At 39.0% G+C, this 21,098-nt stretch overlaps 2 protein-coding genes across 5 annotated transcripts in view; one reads left to right on the top strand and one right to left on the bottom strand.

Moving 5' to 3' along the window:
- The window catches only part of HOOK3 (hook microtubule tethering protein 3), a 143,546-nt gene extending 134,562 nt beyond the window's left edge, over positions 1-8,984 (bottom strand). Inside the window, exon 1 of the mRNA XM_072776678.1 lies at positions 8,548-8,984. The gene's annotated coding sequence lies outside the window, so the exon portion shown is untranslated. The remainder of the gene's footprint in view (positions 1-8,547) is intronic.
- On the top strand, positions 8,572-20,163 carry THAP1 (THAP domain containing 1). Of its 4 annotated transcripts, none has more exons than XM_072776686.1 (4): positions 8,604-8,905; positions 9,444-9,835; positions 12,529-12,724; positions 16,523-20,163. In XM_072776686.1, the coding sequence occupies exons 2-4, from the start codon at positions 9,783-9,785 to the stop codon at positions 16,895-16,897; spliced, it is 624 nt and encodes a 207-aa protein (XP_072632787.1). In that variant the 5' UTR covers positions 8,604-8,905; positions 9,444-9,782; the 3' UTR covers positions 16,898-20,163. The 4 variants fall into 4 exon arrangements, with proteins under 4 accessions (XP_072632786.1, XP_072632789.1, XP_072632787.1 ...); XM_072776687.1 differs by lacking the exon at positions 8,604-8,905 and adding an exon at positions 9,116-9,351; XM_072776685.1 differs by lacking the exon at positions 9,444-9,835 and having other exon boundaries at positions 8,572-8,905.
- Positions 20,164-21,098: the final 935 nt, after the last annotated feature.

Below are 21,098 nucleotides of genomic sequence, written 5' to 3'. Positions count from 1 at the left end.
CTTTGGAGAAATGCCTGTTCATGTCTTTGCCCATTTTGTAATTGGATTATTTGCTGTTTTGGTGTTGAGTTGTAGAAGTTTATGTATTTTTGATACTAACTTCTTATTGGATATGTCATTTTTAAATATCTTCTATATTCAGTAAGTTATCTTTTTGTTTTGTTGATTGTTTCCTTTGCTGCACAGCTTTTTATTTTGATGTAGTCCCAATAGTGTTTTTTTTTTTTTATTTCCCTTGCCTCAGGAGATGTGTCTAGATTAATGTTACTATTGCTGTTGTCAGATTACTGCCTGCTTACTCTCTCCAAGGATTTTTATGGTTTCGTTTAGGCCTTTAATCCATTTTGAATTTGTTTTTGTGTATGGTGATGGAAAGTAGTCCTATTTTATTCTTTTGCACATAGCTGTCGGTTTTCCCAACACCTTTTTGTTGAAGAGACTATCTTTTGCCCATTGCATATTCTTGCCTCCTTTGTTGAAGATTAATTGACCATATAATCGTGTGTTTATTTCTGGGCCCTCTATTCCATTGATCTTTGTGTCTATTTTTATACCACTATCATGCTGTTTGATTACTATAGCTTTGTGTAGTATATTTTAAGTCTGGGATTGTGATACCAACAGTTTTGTTTTTCATTTTTGAGATTGCTTTGGCTATTCAGGATCTTGTGTGGTTCCATACAAATTTTAAGATTATTTGTTCTGGTTCTATGAAAATTGCTGTTGGTATTTTCATAGGGATTGCACTGAATCTGTAGATTGCTTTGGGCAGGATAGACATTTTAACAATATTGCTCTTCTAATCCATGAACATGGAATATCTTTCTATTTGTGTTGTCTTCAATTTGTTTCATCAGTATTTTATAGTTTTCAAAGTACAGGTTTTTCACCTCCTTGGTTAAATTTATTCCTAGGATTTCATTCTTTTTGATGCAATTATAAATGGAATTGCTTTCTCAATTTCTCTGCTACTACATTATTAGTGCATAGAAATGCTATGGATTTCTGTATATTGATTTTGAATCCTACAACCTTATTGAATTCACTGATCAGTTCTTGTAGTATTTTGGTGGAGTCTTTAAGTTTTCTATATATAATGTTATGTCATCTGCAAAGAGTGGAAGTTTTACTTCTTCCTTACCAATTTGAATGCCTCTTATTTCTATTTCTTGTCTGATTGCTGTGGTAGGACTTCCAGTACTACGTTGAATAAAAGTGGTGAGAGAGGACATCCTTGTCTTGTTCTAGACTGTGTGTGTGGGTGGGGAGGGGGGGCTCTCAGCTTTTCACCATTGAGTATGATGTTAGCTCTGGGTTTTTCATATATGGCTTTACTATGTTGAGGTGTATTCCCTCAACCAACCCTCCTTTGTTGAGGGTTTTTATCATGAATGGATGTTGTACATTGTCAAATGCTTTTTCTGCATCTAGGGAAATGATTGTATGGTCTTTATCCTCTTATGATGCTGAAATATTCTTTTGTGAGTCTATGCCCTTATGTTTGCACCAACACCTTCCCCTACCCCCCTGTGAAACATTAAATATGCTAATATACTCCAGGGTCTTCTGTTTTTCTAAACAGCACCCCATAAACCAGGGAGTGGGTCAGAATAGGAAAGGGCATTCAAATTTTTATGGCCTAAGACTTAGAGTTTCCCAGGCCCAGGCTAGTGGGCCTTAAGGGCTGTTGACAGGATGTGATACTGTTATAGAAATAAAGACAAACACTGAGCTTTCGTTTTTCTCTCAGAACCAGACCATCTTCATGGCATCAGTATTTAAGCACTGATGTACTGACTGCAAGCAAATCTGAGGTTTCATCAGTCACTGTCATCCCCATCCACCTACATCCTCTGATTTGGTCCATGTCCCAGAAGGGTGCACAAGAGGAGTAAACACCCAGTTAGAAACACTAAACATATTTGCACACTGTCCTGAATGCTCCTTCAAACTACTGGTATATAGCTGTGGGCCTTCTAAGGAGTACAACGTGACACAGGAGAGGGCTAAAGGCTAGTGATGTTTTAAACTCACTGGCATCTAACAGTTTGGATTTTAATTTGTTTAAAAACAGAATTTTGAAAAAGTATTTAAAAATACCTGACATCCATGGGGCACTGGGGTGTCTCAGTTGGTTTAGTGTCTGACTCTTGGTTTCTGCTCAAGTCATAATCTCAGGGTTGTGAGATTGAGCCCCGTGTTGGGCTCTATGCTGGGCAAAGAGCCTGCTTAAGATTCTCTCTCTCCCTCTGCCCCTCCCTCTGCTCTCTAAAATAAATAAATCCTTTATAAAATAAAAAAAAAACAATACCTGACATTCAGATCAAAACACTAATCCTTCTAATCAGAGAAAACAATTTATATCTACATGAAAATTACTGTGTCACTAATCCTAGGATATTAAAACTGGAAGGGACCTTAGAAAACCAGATGAAAGCTACAGATAGCCTCCCAGAAAAATGCATATATATATGCATATATATATACACATATATACACATGTATGTGTAATTTTCTTTCAGAGGATTCAAAGACGTGGCCATTCAGGATTCCAAATTAAGATTTCTTCATTTAGGGATGCCTGGGTGGCTCAGTGGTTAAGTGTCTGCCTTCGACTCATGGGCATGATCCTGGAGTTCTGGGATCGAGTCCTACATCAGGCTCCTGCAGGGAGCTTGCTTCTCCCTCTGCCTATGTCTCTGCCTCTCTCTGTGTCTCTCATTAATGAATAAATAAATCTAAAAAAAAAAAAAAATTTAGTCCCATAGCTTTACAGATAAGGATAATGAGGGCCAGAGAGAATAAATGGTAGGGTACTTTTAATAAAAGTTGTTTGCTGTTTTTGTTTTTTGGGGTTTAAAAATGATTTTTAATAAAATAATTTTGTAGGGTTTTTTTTTTTTTAAAGATTTTATTTATTTGAGAGAAAGAGCGCACACAGTGAGAAGGAGAAGCAGACTCCCTGATGAACAGAGAGCCCAATCATGACCTGTGCCAAAGGCAGACTCTTAACCAACTACGCTACCTAGGCACCCCTAAAAGTTGTTTATAGAAAAAAGAAAGCATAGTTGTATAGAAATTAAAATCTGAACTATTAGATATTAGTGAATTTAAAACATCTTTAGTCCTTAGCCCTCTCCTACATCAAAACAAGTGGCTTGTTTTTTTCCAGGTTATCAAACAAGAAGACAAAGTTTACCCTTCTTGAATAATTATGACAACTTATCCTTTTCATGTCAAGGGTTATGTTTTCCTTTTTCCTAAAAAACTATCAATTTATTTCCTTTAAAAAAAAATAACCTATTAGTGAATTAGCTCTTAGTTTCTTAAGACTTTGAAAAGCAGAATTCTAACCAGCCTTCCTCAGTTTACCCCATTTATTCTCATTCCCATAAATGTTCATATAAAGCTAAGGCAGATATTCATTTTGGTTGTTTTTTTTTTTTTTAAGATTTTATTTATTCATGAGAGATACAGAGAGGCACAGACACAGGCAGAAGAAGCAGGCTCCATGTAGGAAGCCAGACGTGGGACTTGATCCCGGGTCTTCAGGATCAGGCCCTGGGCTGAAGGTGGCGCTAAACTGCTGAGCCACCCGGGCTGCCCATACATTCATTTTGATACTTATGTAAGGGATCAAATGAAGAGATCAAATCAGTATATAAACATCTCTCCCATTCTCTAAAAGGCAATTTTGCATATCTTGTGTAGCCCTTGTTTGCTTAATAAGCTGTTTTATTAAAGTTGAATAAACAGATTTAAAACAATTTTTAAAAATATTTTATTTATTCATGAAAGACAGAGAGAGGCAGAGACACAGGCAGAGGGAGAAGCAGGCTCCATGCAGGGAGCCTGATGGGGGACTCGATCCCGAGTCTCCAGGATCACGCCCTAGGCCGAAGGCAGATGCTAAACAGCTGAGCCACCCAGGGATTCCCCCCCCCCTTTTTTTAAGATTTTATTTATTTACTCAAAAACAATTTTTTAAATTTAAATTCAGTTAAACATATAGTGTATTATTCGTTTCAGAGGTAGAATTTAGTGATTCATCGTTGCATATAATACCCAATGCTCATAATATGTGCCCTCCTTAATGCTCAGCACCCAGTTACCCCATCCTCCACCCACCTCCCCTCCACTGACCCTCAGATTTTTACACCAGAGATTTTCTAAATCATCAGGGTCAGATGATGAATTATCATGAAGTGAACGCACTGTTTAACTATCACCTCAGTCAAAAGACACATTACCACCATCTCATATGCCCCCTTTCATTCCCTCTCTACCCCAAAGTAACTTTTGACTTTTACCAACCCTTTTTTACTCTGTAAAAAAACAGGATCATATATTTGCTTTTGTGTGACTTCTTCAATATTACGTAAGAACCATCCATATTGTTGCGGGTCATAGTTTCTTTATTTTGATTGCTGTATAGTATTCCTTTGTATGACTATACCACAATTTATTCATTCAACTGATTAATGGCCATTTGAATTGTTAAAAAGACAGATCATCCTCTTTGAAATAAATGTTCCCTGCAATCACCCCTTGACCAGAGAGGGGTGAGTAGAGAATAGTTATATGAGCCTTAAGAAATATGTTGACAAGAAATGGGCAAAGGAGAGAAGAAAAACAGACAATGCATATATATTAGTTTAGAGAAAGTGGAAATTATTTTTCTATTAAATTTGAGACTACACAAGAGTGAAAATTTAAATTCGGGGGGGGGGTTAGAAAAATTCAACATTCAGTTCAATTAATATTTTAAAAATTACAGGCAATTTACTTGGTCAATAAATTTACCATTGCAGTGCTTGCTTTGGCAGCACATATACTAAAATAAATTTACCATTTCAAAGTAAGGAAACATTAGGATTATTGTCAATAAATAATAAAAATATAGATTTCACTTCTAAGTTATTAATACCTAGAAGAAAGAAAACAAAAAGGGGGACTGAAGAAGAGAACTTCATTAAAGGAAATCCAACCAAGTAACTAAACTGACTAGTTTCACTCTAAACAAACTGATTAAAAATTATTACAAACTTCAAAAGAGTGCTCTGCACTGGTTGGTGATCCTTGCATGCTTCCTTAGTAGCTTGTATGACCAACCTCTGAGTACTTTTGGTCTTTTTCTTCTGACATTCTCCAGTCCTACACTCCCAGAACTGATGACTGCACTTCAGAAATTGCTCCCACTCTGCAAGTCCTCTATTTTGTGGGGAGAAGAGGATAGCACTTGTTTTCTTTTTTAAGGCCATCCCTCCATCTAAATGCTCAAGCCATAAATTTAATACCTTGATTCCTCTCTCTTCTGCATTCTCATATTAGCACAAAGCCTTGACATTTCTACATCCAACATGTTCTCAAATCCTGGTCATTCCATCTCCACTACCACTACCTTAGTCCAAGTCACCAAGCTGTGTTACTAGCCTGCCATGGCCTCTTACTGGTCTGCTGCTCACTTGCACTGTTGCCCCTCTGAAAAGCTCTTCATCTAATAGAATGACATTTAAAAATGTCATGTCTCTCCCTGCCTAAAAAGGTTCATTGGCTTCCTACTGCACTTAAAATCTAAACGTATGTCAACCTCACTTCATGCCCTGATTCCCCTGGCTCCTGGGCTCATGCCGCAGCCTCCTTCAGTTCCCAGAAAATAACTAAACTCGCTGCTGCCACGGGTCCTCAGTACACACTCCCTGTATGGAGAATGCTCTTCCCAGCCTCCCCGTTTTCATTCTTCAGTGTTAGATCTTTTTCCATTCTTTCTCAGCGAAATATTCCCTTCTCAGATGATCCACCTACCCCAGCTAGTGACCCCTCCTCTATGTATTCAGGCATCTCAGCACAATGTTATTTTATTCACCTTCTTATTGTCTGTCTTCCCCTTACTACAATAAGCTCTGTGAAGATAGGGACTGTTAATCTTGCTCACCAGTATATTCCCAGACCTAGCATAATGTCTGCCATTTGCTCAATAAATGTAAATAAAGAAATGGAAGGGAAGAAAAGGAGAGAAGACAAGATCACTTCTTATTCCTTATTCCCAGCCAGGTTAAGCCACCATCCTCTCTCACCTACACTGCCATAGAAGCCTGCCTATCAGTCTCTCTGCCTCTAAGTACCCCCTGCTATCTATACTCAACACAGCAAAGTGATGGTTTTAAAAGACTGGATCATTTCTCTGCGTAAACCATGTTCTCCATCTCAGAGTAAAAGTCAAAGTCCTTACGCTAGCTTACAGGTCCCTACATGACCTCAGCCTGTTTCCTCTGACTTTATTATTTGTCCCCCCAGCTCACTCTGCTCCAGTCACACGGGCCCCTTTACTGTTCTTTGTACAGGCTGGGGACACTGAGCCTCAAGAGTTTTACCTTAGCCATTCCCTCTGCCTGTAAGACTCTTCCCCCAGATATATTTCTAGCTAACTCTTACCCATTCCAAATTTTGGCTCAGTAGTCTCTACTAAGCCTGTCCTATCCTTTGTATTTAAAATTGCAACCTCCTCACCCCCACATAGCCCCTTTCGCCTTTTAACATGTCATATGGTTTTATGTTCTTTGTCTGCCCCCTCCAACCTCCACTAGACTATTACCTCCGTGAAGGCAGAAATCTTTGTCTTGTTCATTTATGTATCTCAAGTCCCTAGAACTGTGCATAGAACATAGCAAATGCTGAGTAAATATCTGCTGAATCAGCTGATGAGTCAATTTCAGTGAACTCTTAGTTAAAATATACTTTTCAGTTCACAAGCAGGTATCACACTTTTTTTTAAAGATTTTATTTTATTTGTTCATTAGAGGCAGAGAGAGAGAGGCAGAGACATAGGCAGAGAGAGATGCAGGCTCCCCTCAGGAAGCTTGATGGATCTCTGAACTCCAGGATCATGCCCTGAGACAAAAGCAGAGCTTAACTGCTGAGCCATCCAGGCATCCCTATCACATTCTCATCCTTATTGCATGCACAGTAAACCACAGAAGAAATTTCTGTCTATCCCTGGAAATGCTAATAAACTATTATTTTAGTATTTGGTGAAAGGATATGGCTCTGAAATTCCTCAAGTTTTCTGGGCCCAGTTGATTTAACAAACATTTTCTAGATACTTAATGCCAGACACTGCAAGCTGCTGGGGTTACAAGGCTAAGACAAAGTCCTCCTCAACAGGGCCTCAGTCCATGAAGTGGGACAACCATACAGTAACGTATGGTTCATATACAGAGAGGTTAAACGCAAAGTTTTCGTTGGAACAAGAGAGGTGCCTAAGTTGAGAGGCTTAAGAAAAAGAGGATAGAGAAAGCATGTTAGAAAACATAACACCTGAGCCACATCTTGAAGGTGGACAGGTCAGTGAGAGGCATTTCAGCCTAAGGGCAAACAGGCTATTTATGGAAGCCAGGAGAATGCCTGCCCTGTGTGAAACATGATGGTAGGAAACAGTTAAAGACAAGTGGATGGAGAATACAGTGAAAAGGTAGAAGTAGCCGGTCCTCAAGGGCTTTATGACACTATCGAGTAGAGGCAGCTTTTGAAGATGTGAACAGGTGTATGACAATTACCTTCTGTGGAGGATAGACTGGAGAGGCAAAACGAGACCTCGGACAGTCAGAGGCTGTTGCATGGTTAAGAGAACGCGAGAGGGCCTGATCAAGAACAACGAGGAGAGGAGGGATGGATTTAACAAGTATTTACTTACTTTATAAACTTATCCTGGTCATCAAACAGATGTAGAGAGTGGGAAAGAAATCTAAGGTTTCCGGTTTAAGCAACTGAACACATAATTCACAGAGGATAATCGAAGGCAGAAAAATTTACATAAGAAATAGACCATTAGGAAATCAGAGCGTTTTATTGAACTCAAGCAGCAGGGTGTTTAGGAGGAGGAGGGCGGAGGATGGAACCCTGGGGAACCACGAGGACTGAGGCGGGGGTAGGCAGAAAGAGTACAATAGAGCCGTGGAATTCGTCACCAGCCTGCGCTGCAGACTCGCAGGCCCCGACCTGCAGACGGGAGGGCACGCCGCCGGAGGCAAGCGGACGGACCCACCCGCGCAGCTCGCGATCCCACCCGGCACCTGCGGGGCACTACCGCTACGCCCTCCGGCGGGAGCGAGTGTCCGCTCGCACTGCCACAGTTCAGGCGCCTGCGCCCTCAGAGCCTTGTGACACCTGCAGGGCAGGTAATGAATGGGATGAAGCCTGGCGATGTGGGCAAGGGTCCACAGAGTTTCACAGATCATATTCCATCTGTGGCTGCCCTTTGAGAGAAACGGGAAGAGCTACCCAAAGGCCTCACCCTCATACCTGCCCTCCTCTACGCCACCACACCCAAAGACCCCGCTGCTCTCCACCCCGCATCGTCCCAGATAAACTAACACACGGGGCCAAGCAGGTGGCGGAGTCTAGCCCCGCGCTCACGGTTCCGTCCCCTCCCCTCGCCTCTCCGCTACTCCCAAAACACTTCCTCTCCCTCTTCCGGAAGCTCGGAGGCCCCACCCACTACCGCAACGCCTGGCCTTAGCCAATGGCCTGCTTCCCAAGGAACGTTACCTCTGACCTCGGGGCTCATCAGACAGTGGGACAAACTCCTCGCGAGAGGTGAGGTTGAAGCTGCCTCCGCCATCTTGGAGATGGGAGACGGGCGATGGCTGTGGTCCTTCTGCTAATGCAAACAACAAAACGGGCACAGTAGTCAATGCGGGGGAGCTTATCATCACAGAAACTGTTGACCAAAGCTACAGAAGGAGTGAGGGTGTCAAAGCGCAGCGCAGCGGCATCGATAGCCGCTTCTCCTGCTTGCGGGAGCGGCAGAAGTGAAGTGAGTGGAGGCCGGAAGGATGGTGCAGTCCTGTTCCGCCTACGGCTGCAAGAACCGGTACGATAAGGATAAGCCCGTTTCTTTCCACAAGTAAGTACCCCGCGCGTCTCGCGGGGCTGGCCCAGCTCGGGCTGGGGGCGAGCGGCCGGTTAGGCTCGGGGGCGGGGCCAGCTCGCGTGCGCGCGAGCCCGGATGAGGGGCGGGGTGGGGCAGGGGCGGGGCCAGCGCGTGTGCGCGCGAGCCCTGATAAGTGGGGCGGGGCGGGGCGGGGCCAGCGGGTGTGCGCGCGAGCCTCGACGAGGGGCCGGGGCAGGCCGGTCCTCCTCGCGGTCCCCCGTCCCCCGTCCGCCGGGCGGCGGGTGTACCCGCCTGGGTCGGAGCTCTCGTGCTGCCGCCTCCGGCTGCGCGTGGCTGCCATGGCCGTTTCTTGCGCTCGAGAGTCGGAATCCACGCTCGGGGTTCGTCCGCCGCCTGCCGTGGACGCGTCGGCGCCCCGGGAGCGGCGTCCGTGGGCGCCGCGCGAGCCTCTGCTCGGGGTAAGAGGGCAGCGAGGGCGTAGTAGCGCCTCCTGAGTCAGTACGGAGCCGAGACAGAGGCTGTGAACGTGACGGAGCCGCTCTTTTCCCAGCCTTGGCGTGCCTGGGAGGCCAGCTTCACAGCAGCTCAGGCTTTCGGGGAGGACGTGTGCACTCAGTGCCTAGGGGCCCACCTCGGGGCACCTCTGGCTGTCGGAGGGAGCCTCTGGGACGGCCAGGACCTCAGTTGGCGCGCAGCGATGGGGTCCCAGGTCCGCACAGCTGGCTCGCCCCCGAGGAAGCCCACAGGTCCCGGGGCCGTGATGGCTTTGGCGGCTAGAGAGGCCTGTGGGAGAAACGACCTCGTGATCATCGGATGTCTGCAAAGTGGGACTCGATGGCATTTTCATTCCGCCAAATAAAGTGTTTACAGACTTTAAGTTATTATAAATATGATTATTTACATTATTATTACCAAACCGATGGCAAATTATAGCAATTATACGTAAGTAAATCATTACAAAAGCAAAATTTAAGTATTCCGTCAGTTTTTTTGGTGGGGTCGTGTGTAACAGGGGATGTGGGTGCATTTTATGCTTAGTAGAAGAGGGACCCAGGGAAATGAGTGCCTTACCACGCAGATCTGAGTGTTGATTGATGGACCACCACCACCAGCCCCATCCTGCCCTCCACCTGCAGGACGACTGAGAGCACCTAACACTCCAGGATCTACTTCAGTATATCCTGAGATCACTTCTTTATTTGTTGGAATTTCTGAAAGCTGATGAATTGACTTCCAGTTCTTTGAAAGTGTAGGAATAGATCAGAAGACGGGGACACTGTTATATTACAGCCAGCTCTGCACAACCCCGTTTCTAATCAAAGAATCTAAAAATGTGGAAAACCCTTCATTGGTACTAGAAACTAAGGATGGCGTTCACACATCAGAAATAGCTTCTGCTGGCTGTCAAATGATTGGGTCAAAGGAGGAGCTGATCTGCCTCTCCTTCTTACCTATAAAGAACAATTTTTTTGGAAATAGATGGGAATTATTCTCACAGAACTCCATCATGAACAGCCTGATCATTGTAGTGTGTAAGACAGGAGGCCCAAGGGGCTGAATTTTACTGGTGATGGCTACCATCTGTTGTATTTCTGGAGGCCATTTCCAGCAGAGATCTTCTACCACTTTCTACATGGTGGCCCAGTGGCAGCAGCTGTTCTGGGCAAAGAAAAGAACTGTCCCAAAGATTGGTTAGTTCTTCATGATAGCAGAGTCCAGCTCTGGCATACCTTATGTAGAAGAGAAGCTAGAACATGGAGTTGAAGCATCCTTTGGCTTTCCAGTTTCCCCATTTCACTAGATACTTGACTTGGAAAAGTAAAATCACAGTAAATATAAACCCTTTCTAAGCCCACTTTTCTGGGCCAGATGGACATATTCCAGTTGATTTCGAGGTAAAATAAGATCAATAATATTCTTATGCTGGAATTAAAAACAAATCAGAAGACTAAAATAAATTAAAACTTTTATTTTTTTAAATTAAAAAAATTGGGCAGCCCCGGTGGCTCAGTGGTTTAGTGCCGCCTTCAGTCTGGGACGTGATTTGGAGACCTGGGATCGAGTCCCACGTTGGGCTCCCCACATGGAGCCTGCTTCTCGCTCTGCCTGTGTCTCTGCCTCTGTGTCTCTTGTGAATAAGTAAATTAAAATCTTTTTAAAAAATAAATTAAAAAAATTTTAATTTATCTATTCACGAAAGGCAGAGACCTATAGGCAGAGGGGTAAGGGGGCTCCCTGCAGGGAGCCCAATGCAGGACTAGATCCCAAGGACCCCGGGATCACAACCTGAGCTGAAGGCAGATAGATGCTCAACCACTGAGCCACCCAGGTGCCCCAGTAAATAAAAACTTAAAAATTAAAAAACAAATAAGAACTTCCCAAACCTGAGGAGAGACTTGGGCATCCAAGTTCATGAAACTAATCAACCACCCCCTTTCAATTCCAAACATATATAAATAAATGAATACATGAAAATTTAAATTTATCATTATGATTTGACTATAATTCGATTAATTCATATTTGTCAAATTGATCCTAAGAGAACTAGAACCTTCTTTTTCTGCAGTATGTAGATATAAACATATAATTTTATTTTCATTGATTAAAAAAAATCAGTACAGATTTACCCTATAGTATATATTTTACTTGAAACTCTTAGTATCTTTGACATAAAAAGTTAAACATTAATAAATGAGACAGAGAAGCTATATGATTACCCTTGTATATTTATTTTTTTTAAAAAGATTTTATTTATTTATGTCTGAGAATACACAGAGAGGAGAGAGAGAGGCAGAGACACAGGCAGAGGGAGAAGCAGGCTCCATGCAGGGAGCCTGACGTGGGACTCAATCCTGAGTCTCCAGGATCAGGCCCTGGGCAGAAGGCGGCGCTAAACCACTGAGCCACCCGGGCTGCCCTACCCTTGTATATTTAGATGTGTGTGCAATACCTGTATCACTTAGTGAAAGTTAGTGAAAATAAGTTATTCATTTATTTGAAAGTAATGGAGGGAGACCAGTGATAGTACTGCACATGTCCCTTGACTTCCACTTCCAGCTTCCCATCATCTCCTCTTCCCATTGCATGCATCTGTCTGCATGGCTGACCTTCAATATGTATGTTTTTACATTTTGTAAATTTTTAATCAGCCTGTCTTATTTATATTGTTTGCATCATTGTTTCTGACATTCTCGTAACCACCCTGTGATCAAAAGATTCCTATAACAAATACTGCTTTTTATTTTTTATAAAATTTTTAATTTAAATTCTAGTTAGTTAACATACAGTGCAATATTGGTTTCAGAAGTAGAATTCAGTGATGCATCACAGAGAACACCCACAAATACGGCTTAAAAAAAAAATTCCATGCTGAGAGGGTTGACTTATTATCACACCCTAGTAGTTGGTCATTTTATTTATAGGATCTTTAAAACATTCTTAACTCAGGTGAATAAAGGCACAACTAAAAACCGTCCAAAAAAAAAAAAATTGCAGAGCTAGTGTTTTAATCAAATGTCCCTTAGCTTGTAAACAACAATATAAAATGGTTCTTTCCTAAACATGAAAGTTTAGATGTGCTTTTTTTTTTTTCTTTTAAAATAAGGTCAGAGAACTGAATTATCTCTTCTTCTTAGGTTCCCTCTTACTCGACCCAGTCTTTGCAAAAAATGGGAGGCAGCTGTCCGAAGGAAAAACTTTAAACCCACCAAATATAGCAGTATTTGTTCGGAGCACTTTACTCCGGACTGCTTTAAGAGGGAGTGCAACAACAAGTTGCTGAAAGAGAATGCTGTACCCACAATATTTCTCTGTACTGAGCCACATGACAAGGTAATGTGTGTTTTAATATAATGGATTTTCTATTTATAAAATTCATGTTTTTATTGTGGAAAATTGAAAGTAATGTAAAGAAAATCAGTGTTACCTAGAAGCCATCACTGGTAGATAACTCACTGTTAACAATGATGTACTTTTTAAAACTACAAAGTGTAGTTTATTAAAGTTAAATATACTCACACTAAGAAAGTCAGTCTAGCTTTGTAAGTTACTTTAAGGTCACTCTGTACTACTTACGTGTATGTTGATAAGTTTTGGGTTTTCTTTTTCAGTTCCAAAGTATTTCCCCCTCAGTTTAAGTGTTTTGTATTTAATAAAATCTTATCATTCTCTCTTTTTTGCATCCCATTTCTACTTCAGGTGAAAAAGTATAATTAAAACTTAAATTTTTTTTGTTTTAAATTGTTTCTATCTTAAAGATTCACAAAAAAAGTCTTTTAAATCAAAGTGTAATTGACACATGATGATGTTACATTAGTTTAGATGTACAACATACTAATTAGACAAATCTGCATATTATGCTGTGCTCACCACACTGTAGCTACCATCTGTCACCACACAAAGCTATTAGAATACCACTGACCATCTTCCCTATGCTATAGCTTTCATCCTTGTGACTTGAACACATAACTGGAAGCCTATACGTTCCACTCATTTTTCCCATCCCCACATCCCCTCCCCTCGGCAACTATCACTTTGTGCTCTGTATTTATGGGTCTGTTTCTACTTGTTTGTTTTTTCACTTGTTTTGTGTTTTAGAGTTCACATATAAGTGGAATCACATGGTATTTGTCTTGCTCTGACTTTTTTCACTTAGCATAATTCTCTCTAGGTCCATGCATGTTGAAAAATGGCAAGATCTCATTCTTTTTTATAACTGAGTAATATTCTTTTTTATAACTGAGTAATATTCTAATGTGTGTGTATATATGTATGTGCATGTATAGATATATGTGTATATCCTCCCCCCCCAACATACACACACAGAACATCTCTATCCATTCATCTATTAATGGACACTTGGTTTGCTTTCGTATCTGGGCTATTGTAAATAATGCTGCAGTAAACATAGGGATACATATTTCAAATTAGTGTTTTCATTTTCTTTAGGTAAATACCCAGTAATAATAGAATTACTGAATCATATGGTAATTCTATTTTTAAGTTTTTGAGAAATCTCCATACTTGTTTCCACAGTCACTGCACCAATTTGCACTCTCACCAACAGCACATATCCTTGCCAACACTTGTAAATTCTTGTCTTTTTGATATTAGTCACTCAGATCTAAAATGATAACTCATTGTGGTTTTGATTTTCATTTCCCTGATTTGGTAATATTGAGTATCTTTTCATGTGTCTGTTGGCCATGTGTATGTCTTTGGGAAAAATATCTGTTCATGTCCTCTGCCCATTTTTTAATTGGATTTTATATTTCTTTGGTGTGGTGTTATCTAAGTTCTGTATATATTTTGGTTATTAACTCCTTAGCAGGTATAGTGTTTGCAGATATCTTTTTGCATTCAATAGATTGCACGTTATTTTTATTTTATTTTTTAAAAGATTTATCTATTTTAGAGGGAGCACTGGGGGGAAGGTCAGAGGAGGAGAGAGTATCTCAAGCACACCCCCTGCTGAGCACAGAGCCCCCCATGTGGCCCCCCTTCATAGCCTTGAGATCATGACCTAAGCCAAAATCAAAAGTGGGACACTTATCTGACTAAGCCACCCAGGCACCCCAGCACTAGGTTGCATTATAATTTTGTTGATGGTTTCCTGCACAGTGCAAAAGCTTTTTGTTTTGGTATAGTACCAATTGTTTATTTTGCTTTTGTTTTCCTTGCCTGAGAAGACACATCTAGAAGAATGTCTCTAAGGCTGATGTCAGAGAAATTACTATGTTTTCTTTTAGGATATTTATGGTCTCAGGTCTCCCAGTTAAGTTTTTGTTGGTGTTTTTTTGTTTTGTTTTGTTTTGTTTTTTTAAGATTTCATTTATTCATGAGAGACATAGCGAGAGAGGCAGGCTCCATGCAAGGAGCCTGATGTAGGACTTGATCCCAGGATCACGCCCTGAGCCAAAGGCAGATGCTCAACTGCTGAGCTACCCTGGCGTCCCTCCCATTTAAGTTTTTAATCCATTTTGAGTTTAGTGTTGTGTATGGTGTAAAAAAAAAGTCCAGTTTCTTTTTTTTTTTTTCATGTAACTGTACAGTTTCTCCAGCACCATTTATTGAAGAGTCTTTTACCTAATAGATATTCTTATTTCCTCTGTTGTAGATTAATTAATTAACCATATAAGCATGGGTTTATTTCTGGGCTTTCTGTTCTATTCCATGGACCTATGTGTCTTGTTTTTGTGCCACTTTTGATTACTACAGCTTTGTAGTATATCTCAAAATTGGGATTATGATACCTCCCGCTTTGTTGTTTCTCAAGTGTGCTTTGGCTGTTTGGAGTCTTTTGTGGGTTCTGTACAAAATTTTAACATTATTTGTTCTAGTTCTGTGAAAAATGTTGTTGGTATTTTCATAGGGATTGCATTGAGCCTATAGATTGCTTTGGGTAGTATGGACATTTTAACAATGTTAATTCTTCCAGTCCATAAAAATGATATATCTTTCCATTTATTTGTGTCATCTTCAATTTGTTTCATCAGTGTTCTGTAGTTTTTAGAGCATAGGTCTTTCACCTCAGTTAAATTTATTCCTAGGTGTTTCATTCTTTTTGGTGTAATTATAAATGGAATTATTTTCTTAATTTCTCTTCCTGCTACTTCATTATTAGTGTATAGAAACACAACTGATTTCCATATATTAATTTTGTATCCTGCAACTTTACTTATTACCTCTAATAGTTTTTTGTTGCAGTCTTTAGCATTTTCTTTGTATAGTATCATGTCATCTGCAAATAGTGATAGTTTTACTTCTTTCTTACCAATTTGGATGCCTTTTATTTCTTTTTCTTGTCTGACTGCTATGGCTCGGACTTACAGTACTATGTTGAATGAAAATAGCAAGAGTGGACATCTTGTCTTGCTTTTGATCTTAGAGGAAAAACTCTCAGTTTTCACTACTGAGTGTAATGTTAGCTGTGGGTTTTTCATATATGGCCTTTATTATTTTGAGGTATTTTCCCTCTAAGCCAGCTTTTTTGAGACTTTGTCATTGAAAGGATGTTGAATTTTGTCAAATGCTTTTTCTGCATTTATTGAGATGATCGTGTGATTTTTACCCTTTGTTAATGTAGTGTTTCATATTGATTTATGAATATTGAACCATCCTTGCATCCCTGGAATAAATCCCACCTGATAGTGGTGAATGATCCTTTTAGTGTATTGTTGAGTGTTTAATGTATTGTCAAATATGCCTGTATTTTTGTTGAGGATTTTTGCATCTTTGTTCATCAGGGATTTTGGCCTGTAGTTTTCTTCAGTGTCTTTGTTTTTGGTATTAGGGTATTGTTCACCTAACAGAATGTATTTGGAAGCTTTCCTTTCTCTTCTGTCTTTTAGAATATTTTGAGGAGAATAGGTATTAACTCTTTAAGTGTTTGATAGAATCACCATCTGGTCCTGGACTTTTTTGATTACCTTTTCAATTTCATTACTAGTGATTGGTTTATTTATACTTTCTATTTCTTCCTGTTTTGGAAGAGTGTGTGTTTCTAAAAATTTAACCTTTTCTTCTAGGTTGTCCAACTTATAAAAATGTCATTCTTAAATTCCACAGGGGTTCTTTTAAATTGTTATTTGTAGTTACTAAACTTGAACCTACTTTGCATTATTGTTGTAGAAGGAAGATCTTCTGGAGCCACAAGAACAGCTTCCCCCACCTCCTTTAACACCTCCCATTTCCCAGGTTGATGCTGCTATTGGATTACTAATGCCTCCTCTTCAGACCCCTGATAATCTCTCAGTTTTCTGTGACCACAACTATACTGTGGAGGATACAATGCACCAGAGAAAAAGGATTCATCAGCTAGAACAACAAGTTGAAAAACTCCGAAAGAAGCTCAAGACTGCACAGCAGAGATGCAGAAGACAAGAACGACAGCTTGAAAAATTAAAGGAGGTTGTTCACTTCCAGAAAGAGAAGGACGACATATCAGAAAGAGGTTATGTGATTTTGCCGAATGACTATTTTGAAATAGTTGAAGTGCCAGCATAAAAAAAAAAAGATATTTGTATTGGCTTTTAATGGGGCAACACCACACATCCTCTTCTAGCCTATAAAGGAGTTTCATTTGAAAAAATAACACTTGATTACTTGTATAAAAACAATTCAGAATATTTTTTTAAATAAATTAGATATATACTGTAAAATTGTAAAATTTTTGTTTCTAATTTCAGGGTTTTTACATTTTAACAAAATATCTTAAAAGTTAAAGACTAACCTCAGAACTCCAATATAAGTTGGTTTCAAATTGAGGAGTTTTGTTTTTTGGGTATTTATAGAAATGTAAAAATGAGAAATAAAGTGAATGTGAACAGTATAACAAGGACAATTTAAGTTTAAAATTTAAAATTAATGCAGGTTATTAAAGGAATTTAGTTACATTGTAAGTCAGAAGTATAGGTCAGATCACGAGATGTAACTTCTCAGAAAATATATATATTCTTATTCACATATTCTTATTTGTAAAGTCAGAAGATTTATCTTTCTTAATCACTTATCAAAAATAAGTTGACAAGTCAAAACTTCAAAAAATAAATTGGTTATCTTCAGAGCAGAAAATGAAGAGTCATTCTATACCTAGTCAATGTAGGTAAATAAGGATGAATCATTCTTTAAAAGTGGGTCTGCCTTTTTTCCCCACTAACATTATTAAACCAGAAGTGTATTTCCAGTGGAAGAGACATTCTTCAATAAAGTAGGCATTGTTATTAAACAAGTAATAAAAATGGGGGCCTGATCCATAGTATGCCTTTTTCTTTCATTACCCCCAAGCTTAAGGAGCATCTAGTTCCCAACTGTTGTTATATCTGTATACAAATCTCTAACAAATGTGTTGTGTCAGTAGAGTTTGATTTCTACTGTAATATGACCAATTGATTTTGGTCACATCTTCACATAAAAAAGGATTTCTTCACTTTTAACACAAGTTAGAAATTATATCCCATTTATTTAACCGAGTGATTTGTATTCCAAAGCAACCTAATATGTAGTGTTTGTTATTGAACGTTGAGATTTAAACACTGAAGTTTCTGTTCAAACTATGAGTTGTGTTCTGACGTGAGAAGTTTTAGTTATATATTTGAAATGAAAATATGTTCTGAGTAAACAAATACTGCCTTAGGAATTATCTACTTAGATTTAGAATAATTATTCCTATTATAATTATTTTACATTTCAGAATACACTGAGGTAGTTGAAGAACAGGTCTTCTAAGGCAGTATTAAAAATATGAAACAATGACATTCAAAAGTGTCTTTTGTACATGTGGTTTTCAGTGTAATTTACTGCTATGCTGCCAGTGGATGATACCTTGATTTTTTATGAACCAGTATTTCAAAAATAGAAAATTATAATGAGAAGATTACTTGAAGTTATGTGGTCTAATGCATACAGAACTAACTCTAATGAATCAGAGGATGTTTTCTAGTTATTCATGGATCTCATCACTGTTTTGGAAACCCATGAAGTAGTGTGTGTATGTGTCCCCAAAACTAAGAATCCAACATTGAATTGTGAAAGTGGCAATCCCAATTACTTAGCATCGTAACATTATGATTTAACCTGGAGTTTCTTTTCCTAACAAACATAAATCCCTATTTGGAAAGAACTGAGCAAGCAGCATGTATACCAGCTGTTTGCATTTAAATAAATTGTCATAGTTTAACATAGGGAGTTTGAGGTACAGGTGGTTATTTCTGAATATGAGCTGTAACATTTGGTGAATGTTTTAAAATTTTATTTTGTCTACTGTATTGTTTATTTCATTGCCACATAAAGGAAATAGGTTCTGTTCAAGCATGTTGAAATTCAGTCTGGAACAAATGTGATGGGGAGATTTATGTGAACTGCAGCATATTCTGAAAGATTACATTTATTTTAAGCACATACAGTAACATACTAAAATTTCCATCTATGTGTGATGATGTAATCTGGCAATACTGATAAGTAACTTTCTTAATAGAACTGTTAGGAAAGCATATAAAATCATAGAATTTTAGAACTAGAAGGGACTTACAAATGATTGAACACTAGCATAACTTCCAAACCCTGCAGAAATATGTTTGTAAAATATCCATAACAAGTCGTTTACCGTTTACATTTAAGCAGTTATTCTTCTGAGATTCTTTAAAATGGGTTTCTGGTTTAGGATAGAATTAGTTGCCATTCTTTTTATACTTGGTTATAGTGGAAATATAATCTTCACTTTGGACTGCTTCATAGTTTGAACCATCAAATTCCGAGTTAAAGACGTTTTAAAATTTTGTAAAATAATTTAAATGTTTAGTAATTGTATACCTGTTATGTGAACTAAAAATAATTCTGTTATTGCAGTAAACAGTGTAAAATTATTAGCAAAACTTTTTACTTGGAAGTCCAAGCACATGAAATCTTTCTTTTCTAACTATAATTTGTGTAATCCCTTTCTTAGAAGTGTGACAGTAATGATGAAGGCAAATGAAAGTTTCACTTGATATGGATTTTTTTTGGTTCAATTAATATTCTCTGATCATCTTTAGTTATTAAAAAAATATACATACATATCCAACACTTATGGCTTTTATAAAGTCAGTAGTAAGCAACATAAAATAATAAAAGTGCATATGATCTGTAAAATGAAAACTCCTGTTTAATGTTCCAGAATTTTTTAAAGGCAGCCATCCATAAATAGCATTTAAAGGAAAAAAGAGCAGATTTACAAATCTGCTTGATTATTACTCTTCCTGATATTGGCAACCATGTGAATCAGATGACCAGTGAGTAAACAGCATTGCTTTTATGATGGTAACTGGTGTTTCTGAGCATTATGATTTTATATATTGTATACTAAAATACAATCCTTGATGTGAAAAAAAATATTAAAGGCAAACAGTGTTTTACAAACAAGCAAAAAAGCAGTTATAATTATTGTACTTAAAATAATGGAAAAGTTTGCTCTTAAAATTTCATGTCTTGATATCTTTTTTACCTTGGATGTTGTTTTATTCTATTGAGAATTTTTTCTGAATGATAAAATATTTTTTAAACTCAAATCTATTAAGAATTTATATTCTTTTCTAAATTCATAGTATTTGGGGTTTTGAGATGATCAAATTCTCATTTTTAAAATATCCTAAGGGATATGAATAAATGTCCTTTCTTTTAAACTATTTTTGGTGAGACAAACTATATGATAGTAACAATAGACAAATGGCTTCTGGAATGGCTGCATGTTCACCCTAATTACCATGATTGGTTAAAAAAAAATTTTTTTTAAAGAACCATTTAAGATCTCTGCTTATTATCTTAAGGTCATACAGCAAATGAAACATTCAAGAAAATCTAAACCTCTAAAAGAATTTTAAGAGCCTGTGGTATTTATGCTACAACTTATTCTAGCCCTAAACCACTACCATCACCGTCACCACCACCCCCCCACACACACACACACACACAAAGCCGAGCGCTACAGAAACTCCATTCTGAGTGGATATGGCCAAGAAGATAATGTTCACTCCTCAAGTACCCACTCAAGTCTTGTGGTATCTCCCAAGGAAGAAGAGGCAGCCAGTATTCCCATAGCCCCTTAGATTTGTGTTTCAAAGGCTAATCTGTAGGCAAGTGCAGCCAAAATGTCAGGACTCCCTCCACCCAGCTTCCACTCAGGGTGGAGGAGTTACCTCAGGTGCAGCAGGCCAAGAGTACCAGGACTCCGATCACCCTTTTCCTAGGTGCTCATGGGGTGACGTTTCCATGCCCTGGGGAGGCAAGCCAAGAAGACTAGAAGCTACCATCTCCATTGAGTTCTGATCATAAAGCAAGCTATTAACCCTGGAGAAGCAGATCATGGCCCCTACCAACCATAGCTAAGAGTAGCAGCATAGAATTTTTATCCCCTCCAGGGGAGATGAAGTCATGAGAACAGAGAGGTCTGAAGCTCTTACCAAAGGAACTGATTTTATCTGACAGAGTATGGGGGAGATTCAGGACTAAGGGAGCTCCCAAGGACAATGAAAAATTAAGTGGTAAAAAATTAAAAGGGGTAGCTCCACCAAATTAACAAGCTAAGTTATTTTTAGGCTAGGTAATTTACTAAAGAGAATAGGGAAAGGGGAAAGAAGAGCCTTCCTGTAGTCATAACAAGCCTCAAAGACGGGACTCAAAAACTACCTCTGCAAAAAGGCCTGAATCTAATCAGATCAGACTACAGAGCAAT

This window comes from Canis lupus, chromosome 15, assembly GCF_048164855.1.
Source record: "Canis lupus baileyi chromosome 15, mCanLup2.hap1, whole genome shotgun sequence".
NCBI classification, from domain to species: Eukaryota; Metazoa; Chordata; class Mammalia; order Carnivora; family Canidae; genus Canis; species Canis lupus.
This window is presented reverse-complemented; position numbering and strand designations above follow the sequence as displayed.